Here is a 13,597-nt window from a genome sequence, read left to right as displayed (position 1 = left end):
CTGGGGGATTTTGAGGTCAAACATATCAGTAACTGGGAAATGCCTCCACCACGTGGTGAGCTCAACTAAATACATACAGAATAGTACATAGGTTAGTGCTATCCGGGAACCTTGGGACATCCCTACCCTTACCTTCACCATACCAGTAGTGTGGCCATCTACTTTACCAGTGTTTTCAGTTTGTTTTTTAAAACTGTACTCTGTGTGTTTGCTTAGTGTGTCTAGACATGCCATTTAGCTTTTTGTTAATCTAAAATAAGACAGGAGACATATTCTTGAACCAGTATATATTTGAGCCAGCCATGATTGTAAAATACATAAATATAATAAAATGATTTAACTTTTGCAGACATCAAAAACAGTACATACACATGAGCCCTATGCTGTAAAGGCAGCATCTCCAAAACTCGTCAGTGCAATATGAGCTTTGCCCCCCCCCTCAAAGATAACTCCGTATGAACAAATCAAACCACGATCTGTGAAGCTGGTACAGTCATTATATATATATATATATATATATATATATATATATATATATATATATATATATATATATATATATATATATATATATATATATATATATTTTCTAAGGGCTGTGTGATTGAAAAGCCCCCATCGTCAATCCAAAAGGTACTAAACCAAAATTGGCTTTTAAAAACAGTAGGCAACTTAACAGATTATAAACAGTTGACAAACCGTGGTTGTGGGCAGACATGCTTTCAGCTGCTTGATCTCTCTTCAACTGCTAACTTACATAAGTCATTAAACAAATGGTCTTTAACAAGCCATGTTGAAGACTGAGGTATTTAAACTAACATCAATAACAAGACCCTCTTGATACAACTCTGAATGTTAAAACAAATGGGTGACTGGCATGAATCTGATCTTCATTCCAACGTCTCATTTATCAGGTCGAGGCTGGCAACAAATCATTCTGTGTCTGCTGCTGTGCATATGGCAACATATTAGGGGAAAAAAAGAACAGGTGGGTAACAAAATATATATAACCATTTCCCATTAGAGAGCAACTTTGTTGTCTAGTGTCTATCCGAGGCTGAACTGAACAGAAGCTAAACCAAGAAGTCAATGTTCGGCACACCGGAAGGTTATTTTGACTGGGGAAGGAAGATTAGAAACAGCTTCATATGCTCATTTCTGTACATTGACCATACATGCAATTTTACACCTGGATCTGAGTTATGCAAGACCTCTAGTCACATGACTGTTTGCCAAGTGACAGACCAGTTGATTAGACCTCCAGCTACTGAGTGACCACTGACATATGTCAGTGCTATAGACCAGGGTTTCCCAAACTCTGTCGCCCCCCCCCCCCCACACACACATTTTGTTTTTTTGCACTTGCACTACACAGCTGATTCAAATAACCAACTCATCATCAAGCTTTGATTATTTCAATTAGCTGTGTACAGGCAAAAAAAAAGATCAACCGTAAACCCCGGGGGGGGGGGGACCAACCTTGGGAAACCCTGCTATAGACAAGATACCGTAAGTGCTATTAAACTTCAATTACATATTTTTTAAAACGTAGATGGCAAAACAAAAACATCCTTTGTCCTTTCTAAGACCCATAAACAGCAATGTCCCTTACCCAATTCAAAAAGCAGAAGAAAAATAAACAATACAACTACAATGTCTTAATAAATATTAAAATGTATTGTAATGGGAGTTACAATAACACTGTCCAGCAAAGGTTAAGGGAGACTAAACGTAAAAGGTTAAAAATAGAGGCACCCTCTGAGTGGAGACATGAAACCTGGCAGAGTAGACATTTCTGTTCAGCCCAGGAGTGGCAGGAAGGAGGATCATGAAATCCTTTTTATGATCTCTCCCAGAAGAAAAGAACTGTACTAAAGATGAGTGAGACTCCTTAGAGTGAATGGGCCTAATAATAGAGGTTTTCTGCAGTGAGAACTGCTGTTCAGGTTGGAGGTTATTCAACTGATTATAATAGGTTCCTTTTATTAAGAGGAAATGCAATAAGAGGTCGCTGAGCAGGACAAAGTGCTTGCCTCAGATCTGCGCTTCACCATGCAGTAGATTAACAGTGTGGCTCACTGACCTCCATGCCTACAAACAGCCAACAGAAATGATATGCCGACCCTGTTAGCTTGCATGTCTCCGCCATTGTAAACGTCATCTAGACAAAAGCTATAGCACTAGAACAAATGCTACATCCCCCATATTAAGATCCACCACATAAAAAGCTGCCAGGAAACCTCATTCACACTGATACAAGACCAGGGGAAGGATATGTAACAGTACCATGCTTATTTTTATTTAATTTGTGCCCATCTATAGGAGGTGTTCCTAGTCCTTCCCAACATCCCATTGAGCACTCACTCATGTTGAACATTTTCACAGTGGAGTAGTGAGAGCGACACCTCATGAGATATATCACATTGTGTGCTCATGCATGCATATACCAGGATGTGTGCACGTATGGGTATTAGAACAGTGAAAACTCAACTGTCACTTTCATAAAGGCATCAGATTTTTTTGTCAGCTGGCCTAGACTGACTTCTCATTCTATGAGACCATGGCAGAAATAAATACATTGGCACAGTGAAGAGGTAAAAACGACCCAACAAACAAGTTCTGTCACTCATGTCATCATCAACTATGACCTCATGAGGTTGAAGCCCATCTCCTGATCCTCGCCACAGAACCACCTGACTTAACTAACCCCGAAGGACAGGGTTGCTGTAAACAGTCCAACTCCTATCCTCCTTCTCTCTCAGTCTATCTTGTCCTCTCGCTTGCCATCGGCATCCCTGCTCCCCTGCTGGTCTTGGGGGGGTTGTGATGGGCCAGCGATGTCCTCCTCCCTCCCACGAATGAGCGCCCTGGCTTTGTCTCGCCGTGCGTCCATGTAGTCTGAGATAAATTCAGAGTTCTGGTAGATGAGCATGCCGGAGAGTGTGAGTGCCACGCCGACGCAGCTGAGCGCTGACATCTCGTTGCCGAACAGCAGCTGGGAGAGCAGCAGGTTGCCCACCACGCTCAGGTTGCCGAGGATGTGCAGGGTGACGGCGGAGGTGAGGGTTATGACGCAGCAGCTGGCCAGGTTGTACATGACAGAGCCCAGGCAGCTGAGCAGGATGAAGAGCCACAAGTTGTGGTCATAATGCATTGGAGACTCTAGCACGGCCCAGTTCTCCAGGGCCAGAGCAGCTACGGCCAGGATGCAGAAACTGGGGATGGACATCAGGTAGAGCAGGAACACAGAGTTGATCTTCTCCTCCTGGAGCAAGATACCTGAGAGAGACACACAAAGAAAACATTTTAAATATAACCTACATAGAGACAGAACACACACACAAAAGTAGGCTTAACACGCAGTGGTCAAATGCAAAGTCTGCCACATCTGCCATGTTCAGAACATCAAAATGTCAAAGGTTTGTTAACTCGGGAGTGGATTTGACATCATGAGACTAGCAAGCTCATTATCATTACAGCTCTGTACAGTACACGCTGTACATACTGGTCAAATACAGAACCAGGATTCAAATGACATATTGGTCAGATGATTTTAACTAGGACACCACTTAAGCCAACATAAACCTCCAGCTGACATCAATTCCTAGGGGAAACAGAACACATCCATGATTCCTTACCTACGTTCGGTATTCATAAGTGGATGGACATTCTGAGCTTGACAGTGTGTAATGTAGTGATAGGACTTAATTACGGTAAACAGGTTGGAGCTCTCTGCCTGGTTTTTTTGAGTGCTCCAACCAATGTTTCCTCTAAGTTGCGGGCCTGCGAGGGTGTGTGCAGCTACCCCCAGGACTGCGCACAGAAGAAATAAGAGCGCGGAGAGAAGCTAGAGTTTCCCCCGTTAACACTATCAACGTTTCACTTTACTGTGGGAATTGTGATCGAATCAATGCAATACTAGCCACTTTCAATGCAACAGGCCAATACAAAATGAACTATGCAGTACTTAGCATGCAAAAATAACTATGCAAGAGATTTTGTTGTAGGCAGAATGCATCGGAGTAGGACTCTATTGCATTGACAGGCACTACTCATTCTACACAGACCGGTGCACCATAAGCAATCAGAGCTGTAGTAGGCCTATATCCAAAACAGACCATTACCATATATAGATCTGTGCCATTCACTTTTAACTTTTTTATTCATTTCACCTTTATTTAACCAGGTAGGCTAGTTGAGAACAAGTTCTCATTTACAACTGCGACCTGGCCAAGATAAAGCAAAGTGACACAGACAGCAACACAGAGTTAGTTACACATGGAATAAACAAACTTACAGTCAATAATACAATAGAAAAAAAAGATAGATATATATATATACACACAGTGTGTGCAAATGAGGTAGGATAAGAGAGTTGAGGCAATAAATAGGCCATAGTGGCGAAATAATTACAATATAGCAATTGAACACTGGAGTGATATGTGCAGAAGATGAATGTGCAAGTAGAGATACATTATGGGGATGAGTTCGTTGGATGGGCTATTTACAGATGGGCTGTGTACAGGTGCAGTGATCTGTGAGCTGCTCTGACAGTTGGTGCTTAAAGCTAGTGAGGGAGATATGAGTCTCCAGCTTCAGCGATTTTGCAGTTCGTTCCAGTCATTGGCAGCAGAAAACTGGAAGGAAGGGCAGCCAAAGGGGAAATTGACTTTGGGGGTGACAAGATAAATATACCTGCTGGAGTGTGTGCTACCGGTGGGTGCTGCTATGGTGACCAGTGAGCTGAGATAAGGCAGGGCTTTACCTAGCAAAGACTTCTAGATGACCTGGAGCCAGTGGGTTTGGCGATTAATATGAAGCGAGGCCCAGCCAACAAGAGCATACAGGTCACAGTGGTGGGTAGTATATGGGGCTTTGGTGACAAAATGGATGGCACTGTGATAGACTACATCTACTTTGCTGAGAAGAGTGTTGGAGGCTATTTTGTAAATTACATTGCCGAAGTCAAGGATTGGTAGAATAATCAGTTTTACGAGGGTATGTTTGGCAGCATGAGTGAAGGATGCTTTGTTGCGAAATAGGAAGCCAATTCTAGATTTGATTTTGGATTGGAGATGCTTAATGTGAGTCTGAAAGGAGAGTTTAGTCTAACCAGACACCTAGGTATTTGTAGTGGTCCACATATTCTAAGTCAGAACCTTCCAGAGTAGTGATACTGGACGGGCGGGAAGGCGTGGGCAGTGATAGGTTGAAGAGCATGCATTTAGTTTTACTTGCATTTAAGAGCAGTTGGAGGCCACGGAAGGAGAGTTGTATGGTATTGAAGCTTGTCTGGAGGTTTGTTAACAGTGTCCAAAGAAGGGCCAGATGTATACAGAATGGTATCGTCTGCATAGAGGTGGATCAGAGAATCACCAGCAGCAAGAGCGACATCATTGATGTATACAGAGAAGTGAGTCGGCCCGAGAATTGAACCCTGTGGCACCCCCATAGAGACTACTACAGGCCCTCTGATTTGACACACTGAACTCTGTCTGAGAAGTAGATGAACCAGGCGAGGCAGTCATTTGAGAAACCAAGGCAGTTGAGTCTGGCGATAAGAATGTAGTGATTGACAAGCCGAAAGAGAGTCGAAAGCCTTGGCCAGGTTGATGAATAAAGCTGCACAGTATCGTCTCTTATCGATGGCGGTTATGATATCGTTTAGGTCCTTGACCGTGGCTGAGGTGCACCCATGTTGTTGTGGGGGGTGCAGGGCTGTTGACCGGGGTAGGGGTAGCCAGGTGGAAAGCATGGCCAGAGAATTGCTTAATGAAATTCTCAATTATCGTGGATTTATCGGTGGTGACAGTGTTTCCTAGCCTCAGTGCAGTGGGCAGCTGGGAGGAGGTGCCCTTACTGAACTGTTACATATATCCTTAACTGTTGTTCTATCCTTTGCTAGTTAGTAAGTTATTAGCCCAGTTATAGATAATTTGTAGGCAGCAATGGGAGAGTGATTGGTTCCTACAAGAGCACCAAACTTGTACATTTCTAGACATCCTTGAAAAGCCAGTCAGGTAAATAGATTTTTTTTTGTCCTAAAGGGGCAGTTATATGGAAATAATTATACATTTTATTTTGTAAAGTGGTTTCTTGCATCAAACACCACAACAACATTTTCAGTCACCTCCTTGTCTGAAGGACAAGTGGATAAACAGGTTCATGTCAAGCCGTGCATGTTTTTTTCTTCAAAAGTCTCATGGAATGTAGGCCTACATTGAACACCACACATTGGTTGCTACTGTAGGATGAACGATAGAACAGCTATTTCCATGTTAGAATGTTAATGTCTCCATAGTTTTTGATGGTAGGCCTACATTATGATCAAATAGCCACAGTAGACTACTTGACCACTGTTAAAACTAACTTAAAGCGAGTACAGCCTCAGTGTTCACAGTAAACGTGAGCCAGAAGTTGCACAGAAAGTTCGCACTCAGCAGACCTGAAATTTGCTCAGTGGTGAAAAGAATTAGAGAAAACATAGGCTCGAACCGGTTTACCAGGCAGGGACTAGTCCTTTTTGATACGTTTTCCATGGGTAAACTCTTGTCAGTAGTTTTGAAAGTTTCCTTAGCAACAGGCAACACAACATCTCTAGCTAGACTGGGTGTGTCACTTGAGGAGTGACTCAGAGCATCAGTGAAATGTTCCAACCCTAACTGCAGTGTGGGAAGTTTAATATGAACATAGGATTGAAGGGAACACCAAAACTACACTGATAGAGTATTTCAGTTAGGGGCATTATTTTCCACTCTCTTGAAGTACACAGGGACATTCTGATTTATTCCAACATAACACCCATATGTTAATTGCTTAGGCCTACCCCAGTTATACAGACAATGTGTCAACACCCATCAGAAATGCAACATAATAACTATTATAAAAGCATAATAAAAAGGTAGCAGCTGGGACTTTACTCACTTTGCTGGATGGTTTTGACACCTCTCAACATTGTCGCAGCGAACACGAAGAAGCAACCGGTCTGGTCATACTGGACCTCGCCCATGATGCTGAACGAGGCTCCCAGACAGATGGGCATCATGGCCGTGTATTTGAGGATGTGATGCTGCTTGCCCAAGATAAGGGTGGAAATCGCCAGGGTGAAGATTGGCGTGGTGGTGTAGATAATTTGGGCAAATGACAGCTGGACATAGTTCAGACCCACGTTGCCAAACGCAATGCTGGCACAAAATGTCAAGCTCAATAGAAATACCTTCCATTTGGCGCTGTTGGTAAGGTCCTTATGCTTGTCAACACCGCCTTTGTGCTGGAGCATTCGAAGTTTAATAAGCCAAAAGTCCACCACTATTGCTGTCAACATGTGCAGGGCCGATAGCAGTAAGGGGTACCTGAAGTTGTACACTGCAAATATCCATTTGTTAAGACTGGAGATGGTTGTCCCCGTCACAAGCCAGACAATGACAGCGGACAGAAGGTGCAGCATTTCCCCCAGTGGCCTTTTCCCCGTCTTGCGCCGTGTCGCCTCGCATTTAGAGAGGCCATCGGTGCTAATCATGTTCTTTTCATCCTCTTTTCTGTAAGACAAACACATCTTGACTTCGTAATGCAAGAACATCACATTCGTGTCTGCACAAACTGTCCCGATTGCGTAACCCTTTTCGATATGGTCGGCGTTAGCTAGCCGTTTTCAGCTGTATAAAATGTATCTCATCCTGATAATCGTGTCACAAAATAGATCTAACCTTAGCTAACTAACTTACTTGAGACTATTCTGTCGATTACATATCCATAGTTTTCTGTGTTGTTTTGCTGAGGTAAACACGGATGTTTTACACCACGCTGAGACACGTGTTACTGTTTTGCATAGGAGATGGTTGTGTAACCAAATAGTAGTGACAGATGCTAGCTAGCGAGCAAGACAAGTGCGAAGTGGTGGGTAGCAGGAGATTGTTCTTCCTTGGAGAACTGCGGACTCTCCTACATCCTCTACTGGTGCGTCCGTGATTGGTTACAATTTAAAATCCCCAAATGATGACACAGAAAAATGTTCAAATAGTATTATATTGGCTACATTCAGCTGGCTATATTTATCCTACTGTTGTTTGCCATGAATTACGTCGCCGGCCCGGAAATCAAACGGCCACTCGCTCTTGCAGCGGCTACAGTTGCAAGTAATGCCCATAGATAGAAACTTACTTCATGCGAGGGGTCTCGTCCTATCAGCAGAACTACGGCAATTCCTATACATACATTGTTCACACATTGAAAAGATGAGGCCCCGCAAGGTCCTACACAGCGAAATGAGTGCACGGACCTAGCGTCATTATTACGCCCTATTTCACATGCTTTGCGTCATCCGTGAAGTACGGAGGTAAAACTAGTTTATATTGGATATAAGGTTCTCTCGTCAAAGCATGCGATGACTATGAAGATGGTATCCACACAGCCACACTTTTTAAAATGTATTATATATATATATATATATATATATATATATATATATATATATATATATAGCTTTCAATTTAACATCTCTTACACCAAGCGTGCCATGACAATTCAAATGATATATTCTGAGTGAGAGAGTGGACAAAAAATCCACCGTCTTTTGTTGTTGTTGAAATGTATTTATTTTTTATTTGCTTTCAAGCTTCAATAGCACTTACACAAAGCGTGCCATGACTATTAAAATGATATATTCGGAGTCATTGGACGAGTAACAAAAATCCACCACTTTTTTGTTGTTGTTAAAATTTATTTTTATTTTCATTGGCTTTCAATCTTCAATAGCTCCTACACAAAGCGTGCCCTGACTATTAAAATTATATATTCTGAATCCGGGAAGGATGGACACATTTTTTTCCTAATACATTTTTACAATAATGGTCATGGCACACTAGGTGTAAGAGGTATTGAAGATTGAAATCCAAAATCGTATTATTTAAAAATAACAATAAAAGTAAATAAAAAGGTGATGATTTCTCTCCATCCACCCTGATTCAGAATATACCATCTTCATAGCAATGGCATGCTTGGTTCAATAGGTATTGATGAGAAAATCAATATCCACCAAATATCGAATATGTCGTGGCAATGTTGGCTAGCTAAACACATGCGCAGAAATAAGTCATCGGGTCAAACGGTCGTCTAGCGCTGAACTGCGCATGTGCACGCCATCAACACAAAGGTGTGACTTTCACGAGGTTGGAGTAATAACATGTTCAACTACTTAAGACATTGGCTCCAATCGAGGTTGTGCCTTTAGATTGCGAAAATTAACAGCTAATGATATATATTTTTTAACTTCTCAAACCCCGGTCTGGTTGACAAGCGTTCCAGGAAGTCTCGCGATGTTGCGTCTCTGGGTTTAGAAACTCTGTGCCTATTCTATCAGCTTAATTTATTATATAAACTACCCGTATATCTAAACAAGTCCGATTCAAACGTACTGTCGGACCAGAAAGGCCTGATAAACGATCACAGAATCGCCAGCTAATGTTGCCCACTGCAACAATTGACCAGCTAAAATAGCGAACGTGAACCATGTTCCCCAAACGTAACATCACGCGGCAGCATAACGGCATTAATTACTATTAGTTGTGCCTTTTGGTTACATTTACCTCTGTAGTTGTGTATCTTTGTCTTGGTAACATCACAAAAAACATCCCAGGCGAACGAGCTGAGCTGACTGCTCGTCTGCCTCAGTGCCCCGTTATCGCCCGATCAGCTGTACCGCTCACGTCACTGCTCTCTAACTGCAACCAATAGATATTGTTACAACTCTGCAATCAGAGATTACAACACTGTATATAGACATAATATGACATATGACATTTCTTTATTCTTTTGGAACTTGTGTGAGTGTAATATTTACTGTTCACTTTGTTTATTTCACTTTTGTTTATCAATTTCACTTGCTTTGGCAATGTTAACATATAACCCATGCCAATAAAGCCTCTTGAATTGCATATCTATTTCTTAATTAAAGGAAGAGATAAGAATCCCTGCGGGAAATGAATGGAGAAACATAACGCTCCGCCCAGCAGACTGTTGACCAATCGCGTTCACGTTTTCATGCAGTGTCACGCGGTTGCTAAACTAATCGTCAAGCAATCACCTCTAAAAGCCAGGGTATGAGTCGAGAAACGTGCTTATTTTCTTCGAAAGAACGCAATGTCACGATTTCAAAGCTATACGATATTGCAGAGAACAAGTTCATTATCACATATATCGGAAAAGGTTTGTAACGTTGTACCTCTTGTTCACGTAAGTCATGCTAATGTTGTTTTTTTGAGCTAACGCCCAAATAACTCCCATTTACTCCTTGATGGAGCGATCTCCCTGTCCGGGAATCACCCAGAATGCACCGCGCGGCCAATTGACAACGTATGGGCAAATTTACACACGACGGGCGTAAATACGATTCCAATGGAGTTTCTCATCTCCTCAAAAGTATTTCTGCTGCAATCACCCTCTTATTATTGTTATTATATTTTATTTATTTATTTTGCCCTAATTATCAAAAGTGTTGGAAAAACTTCTCAATAATCAACTGACTGGCTTTCTTGATGTCTAGTATTCTCTGGTATGCAATCTGGTGCTGCTATTTTTATTGACTTGGCCAAAGCTTTTGATACGGTAGACCATTCCATTCTTGTGGGCCGGCTAAGGAGTATTGGATTCTCTGAGGTGTCTGGGCTGGTTTGCTAATTACCTCTCTGAAAGAGTGCAGTGTATAGTCAGAACATCTGCTGTCTCAGCCTCTGCCTGTCACCAAGGAAGTACCTCAAGGCTCGATCCTAGTCCCCATTTACATAAACAACAGCTCAGGCAGTAGGACGCTCTCTTATCCATTTATATTCATATGATACAGTCTTATACTCAGCTGGCCCTTCTCCGGGTTTTGTGTTAAACGCTACAACAAAGCTTTCTTAGTGTCCAACAAGCTTTTTATGCCCTTAACCTTGTTCTGAACACCTCCAAGACAAAGGTCATGTGGTTTGGTAAGAAGAATGTCCCTCTCCCCACCGGTGTGATTACTACCTCTGAAGGTTCAGAGCTTGAGGTCGTCACCTCATGCAAGTATTTGGGAGTATGGCTAGAGGGTACACTTTCCTTCCCTAAGCACATATCAAAGCTGCAGGCTAAGGTTAAATCTAGACTTGGTTTCCTCTAACGTAATCGCTCCTCTTTCACCCCAGCTGCCAAACTAACCCTGATTCAGATGACCATCCTACCTATGCTAGATTACAGCGACGTAATTTATAGATCGGCAGGTAAAAGTGCTCTCGAGCGGCTGGATGTTCTTTACCATTCGGCCTTCAGATTTGCCACCAATGATCCTTATAGGACACATCACTGCACTCTATACTCCTCTGTAAACTGGTCATCTCTGTAAACCTGTCGCAAGACCCACTGGTTGATGCTTATTTATTTAAAAAAACGTATGCCTCACTCCCCCCTATCTGAGATACCTACTGCAGCCCTCATCCTCCACATACAACACCTGTTCTGCCAGTCACATTCTGTTAAAGGTCCCCAAAGTACACACATCCCTGGGTCGATTCTCTTTTCAGTTCGCTGCAGCTAGCGACTGGAACGAGCTGCAAAAAACACTTAAACTGGACAGTTTTATCTCCATCTCTTCATTCAAAGACTTAATCATGGACACTTACTGACAGTTGTGGCTGCTTCGTGTGATGTATTGTTATTTCTACCTTCTTGCTTTGTGCTGTTGTCTGTGCTCAATAATATTTGTACCATGTTTTGTGCTGCCACTATCTTGTGCTGCTGTCATGTTGTGTTGCTACCATGCTGTGTTGTCATGTGTTGCTGCCATGCTATGTTGTTGTCTTAGGTTTCTCTTTATGTAGTTTTGTGGAGTAACTCTTGTCGTGATGTGTGTTTTGTCCAATATTACATTTTTTAATCCCAGCCCCCATTCCCACAGGAGTTTTTTTGCCTTTTGGTAGGCCGTCATTGTAAATACGAATTTGTTCTTAACTGACTTGCCTTGTTACCATGGGTACCCCTAGTTTACAAACACAACATTTTCCACCAATACTACACACTCCTTTGTCTCTTGTCCTCCTGCACTCACATCTAAGAATCTCCCTCCTACACACTGCTGCCACATGACCATAAGCTTGACACCTAAAACACCGTAACGGATTCGGGACAAAAGCTCTCATGGGTTAACTGACACATTCTAACTTGACTTCATCTGGTAAAGACTCTGCATCATAACTCAGTAGTACAGACAGTGTCTTATCTGTTTCACCACGCTCTCCACCGGGTCTGCGTTGCACCTAGCGGTGGCTGTCAGACACTGGGCATCTTCAGCTTGAGTTGATCCTCCACAACACGTAACGGCACTCCAGTTATCACTTCTGCCCTGCTCCGGAGAGGAAAGCAAGTCACAGTTCTTGTCCCCAGTCACGTGATGTGGAGCACACACTCCCTCTGGATGGCAGAAACACAAAAAATGTACACAATTCCACTTCGAGTCACTTTCACCGACCGAACATCCCCCAACTTCTTCTCCACCCAACCTTACACCACATATGGATCTCCCTGAAGGCATGGATCCATGCTCTCCAAAAATCTTACTCCCACTGGGACAGAATCATCTTTGCCATCATCAGGACAAGGCTCAAATTTGACGGTCCTCACCGCACCTTCCACCGCAGTTAATTCATCCTCACTCTCCTCACATTCAATTTTCTTCTGTAGCTCTTCCAAAAGTTCTGTGTGATCCTCCACTCCATATTCACTCAAAACATGTTCCACTTTTATCCTTTTTTTTCCTACCCCCCACCTCATGTCCACACCAGGAGCCACAGTCTGATGAAACAATCCCCCCCTCTTTGTTTACTGGGACAGTAACAAAGAAAAGTTTGCCTCAGCCTGGACAAGAGCTCATGCCTATAACTTTTACAGTGGGCTAAGCTTAGGTAAAAACTACAGAAAACATCACACACTCACAGCTTACTTGCTTTGCTTGCCTCTTAGGGCTATCCAACTTATATCTTTGACACTTATGCGTTGCCCACGTTGGTCCCTGAACAGTATAAAATATCAGTCTATGGCCATATGGCTACACGTCTAGATAGAAATAGGCCTCACCTAGAAACCTGCCGATAGAGAAGTACGGAGGAGCTGCAGAGTGAAACACATACTGAAATGCAACTGAGAGGAATAAGAAGCGTTACTTTATTATGCAGTGTCAGCATATACAGCACACTTCCTCTAAAGGCGTTTTTATATAACACTTAATAAAACATGTCTGCACAAATATGAATGAACCTAAACAGAGCACTCAATGTGCACAGTGAACAAATGTTGATCTACTGACTGTATTAAAAAACAAACAATCCACCAATGCAAATATAGCACATGGGACAGAAATCGCAGTGAGATTGTTCCCCCCTTTACCACACCACCTTGCATTCCCACCCCTAGTGAGGAGTTGTATGTGAAAAACGGAATGCATGATACTCTGCCTCAGTTTGGAACATTCTGTTCTCAGTGTAGAATACAGGTCAGATGTTATCTAGCCAGTGAGCACTACACCACCGCCTTAAAACAGCCAAAAGGACTGTATGTTGACTGATCAGCAACAAACTGTGCAGAC

General features: G+C 42.6%; 1 protein-coding gene across 3 annotated transcripts; it reads right to left on the bottom strand.

Moving 5' to 3' along the window:
- Positions 1–272: 272 nt before the first annotated feature.
- LOC110509906 (solute carrier family 35 member E4) lies at positions 273–9,719 on the bottom strand. Of its 3 annotated transcripts, none has more exons than XM_021591109.3 (3): positions 9,585–9,719; positions 6,925–7,538; positions 273–3,279 (listed from the first exon to the last, which is right to left on the bottom strand). In XM_021591109.3, the coding sequence occupies exons 2-3, from the start codon at positions 7,517–7,519 to the stop codon at positions 2,759–2,761; spliced, it is 1,116 nt and encodes a 371-aa protein (XP_021446784.1). In that variant the 5' UTR covers positions 7,520–7,538; positions 9,585–9,719; the 3' UTR covers positions 273–2,758. The 3 variants fall into 3 exon arrangements, with proteins under 3 accessions (XP_021446784.1, XP_021446783.1, XP_021446785.1); XM_021591108.3 differs by lacking the exon at positions 9,585–9,719 and adding an exon at positions 8,161–8,308; XM_021591110.3 differs by lacking the exon at positions 9,585–9,719 and adding an exon at positions 7,725–8,298.
- Positions 9,720–13,597: the final 3,878 nt, after the last annotated feature.

Source organism: Oncorhynchus mykiss, chromosome 29 (genome assembly GCF_057628025.1).
Source record: "Oncorhynchus mykiss isolate SJ-2025 chromosome 29, ASM5762802v1, whole genome shotgun sequence".
Lineage (NCBI taxonomy): Eukaryota > Metazoa > Chordata > Actinopteri > Salmoniformes > Salmonidae > Oncorhynchus > Oncorhynchus mykiss.
The sequence above is the reverse complement of the archived record's forward strand: the minus strand, read 5'-3'. Positions and strand labels throughout refer to the sequence as shown.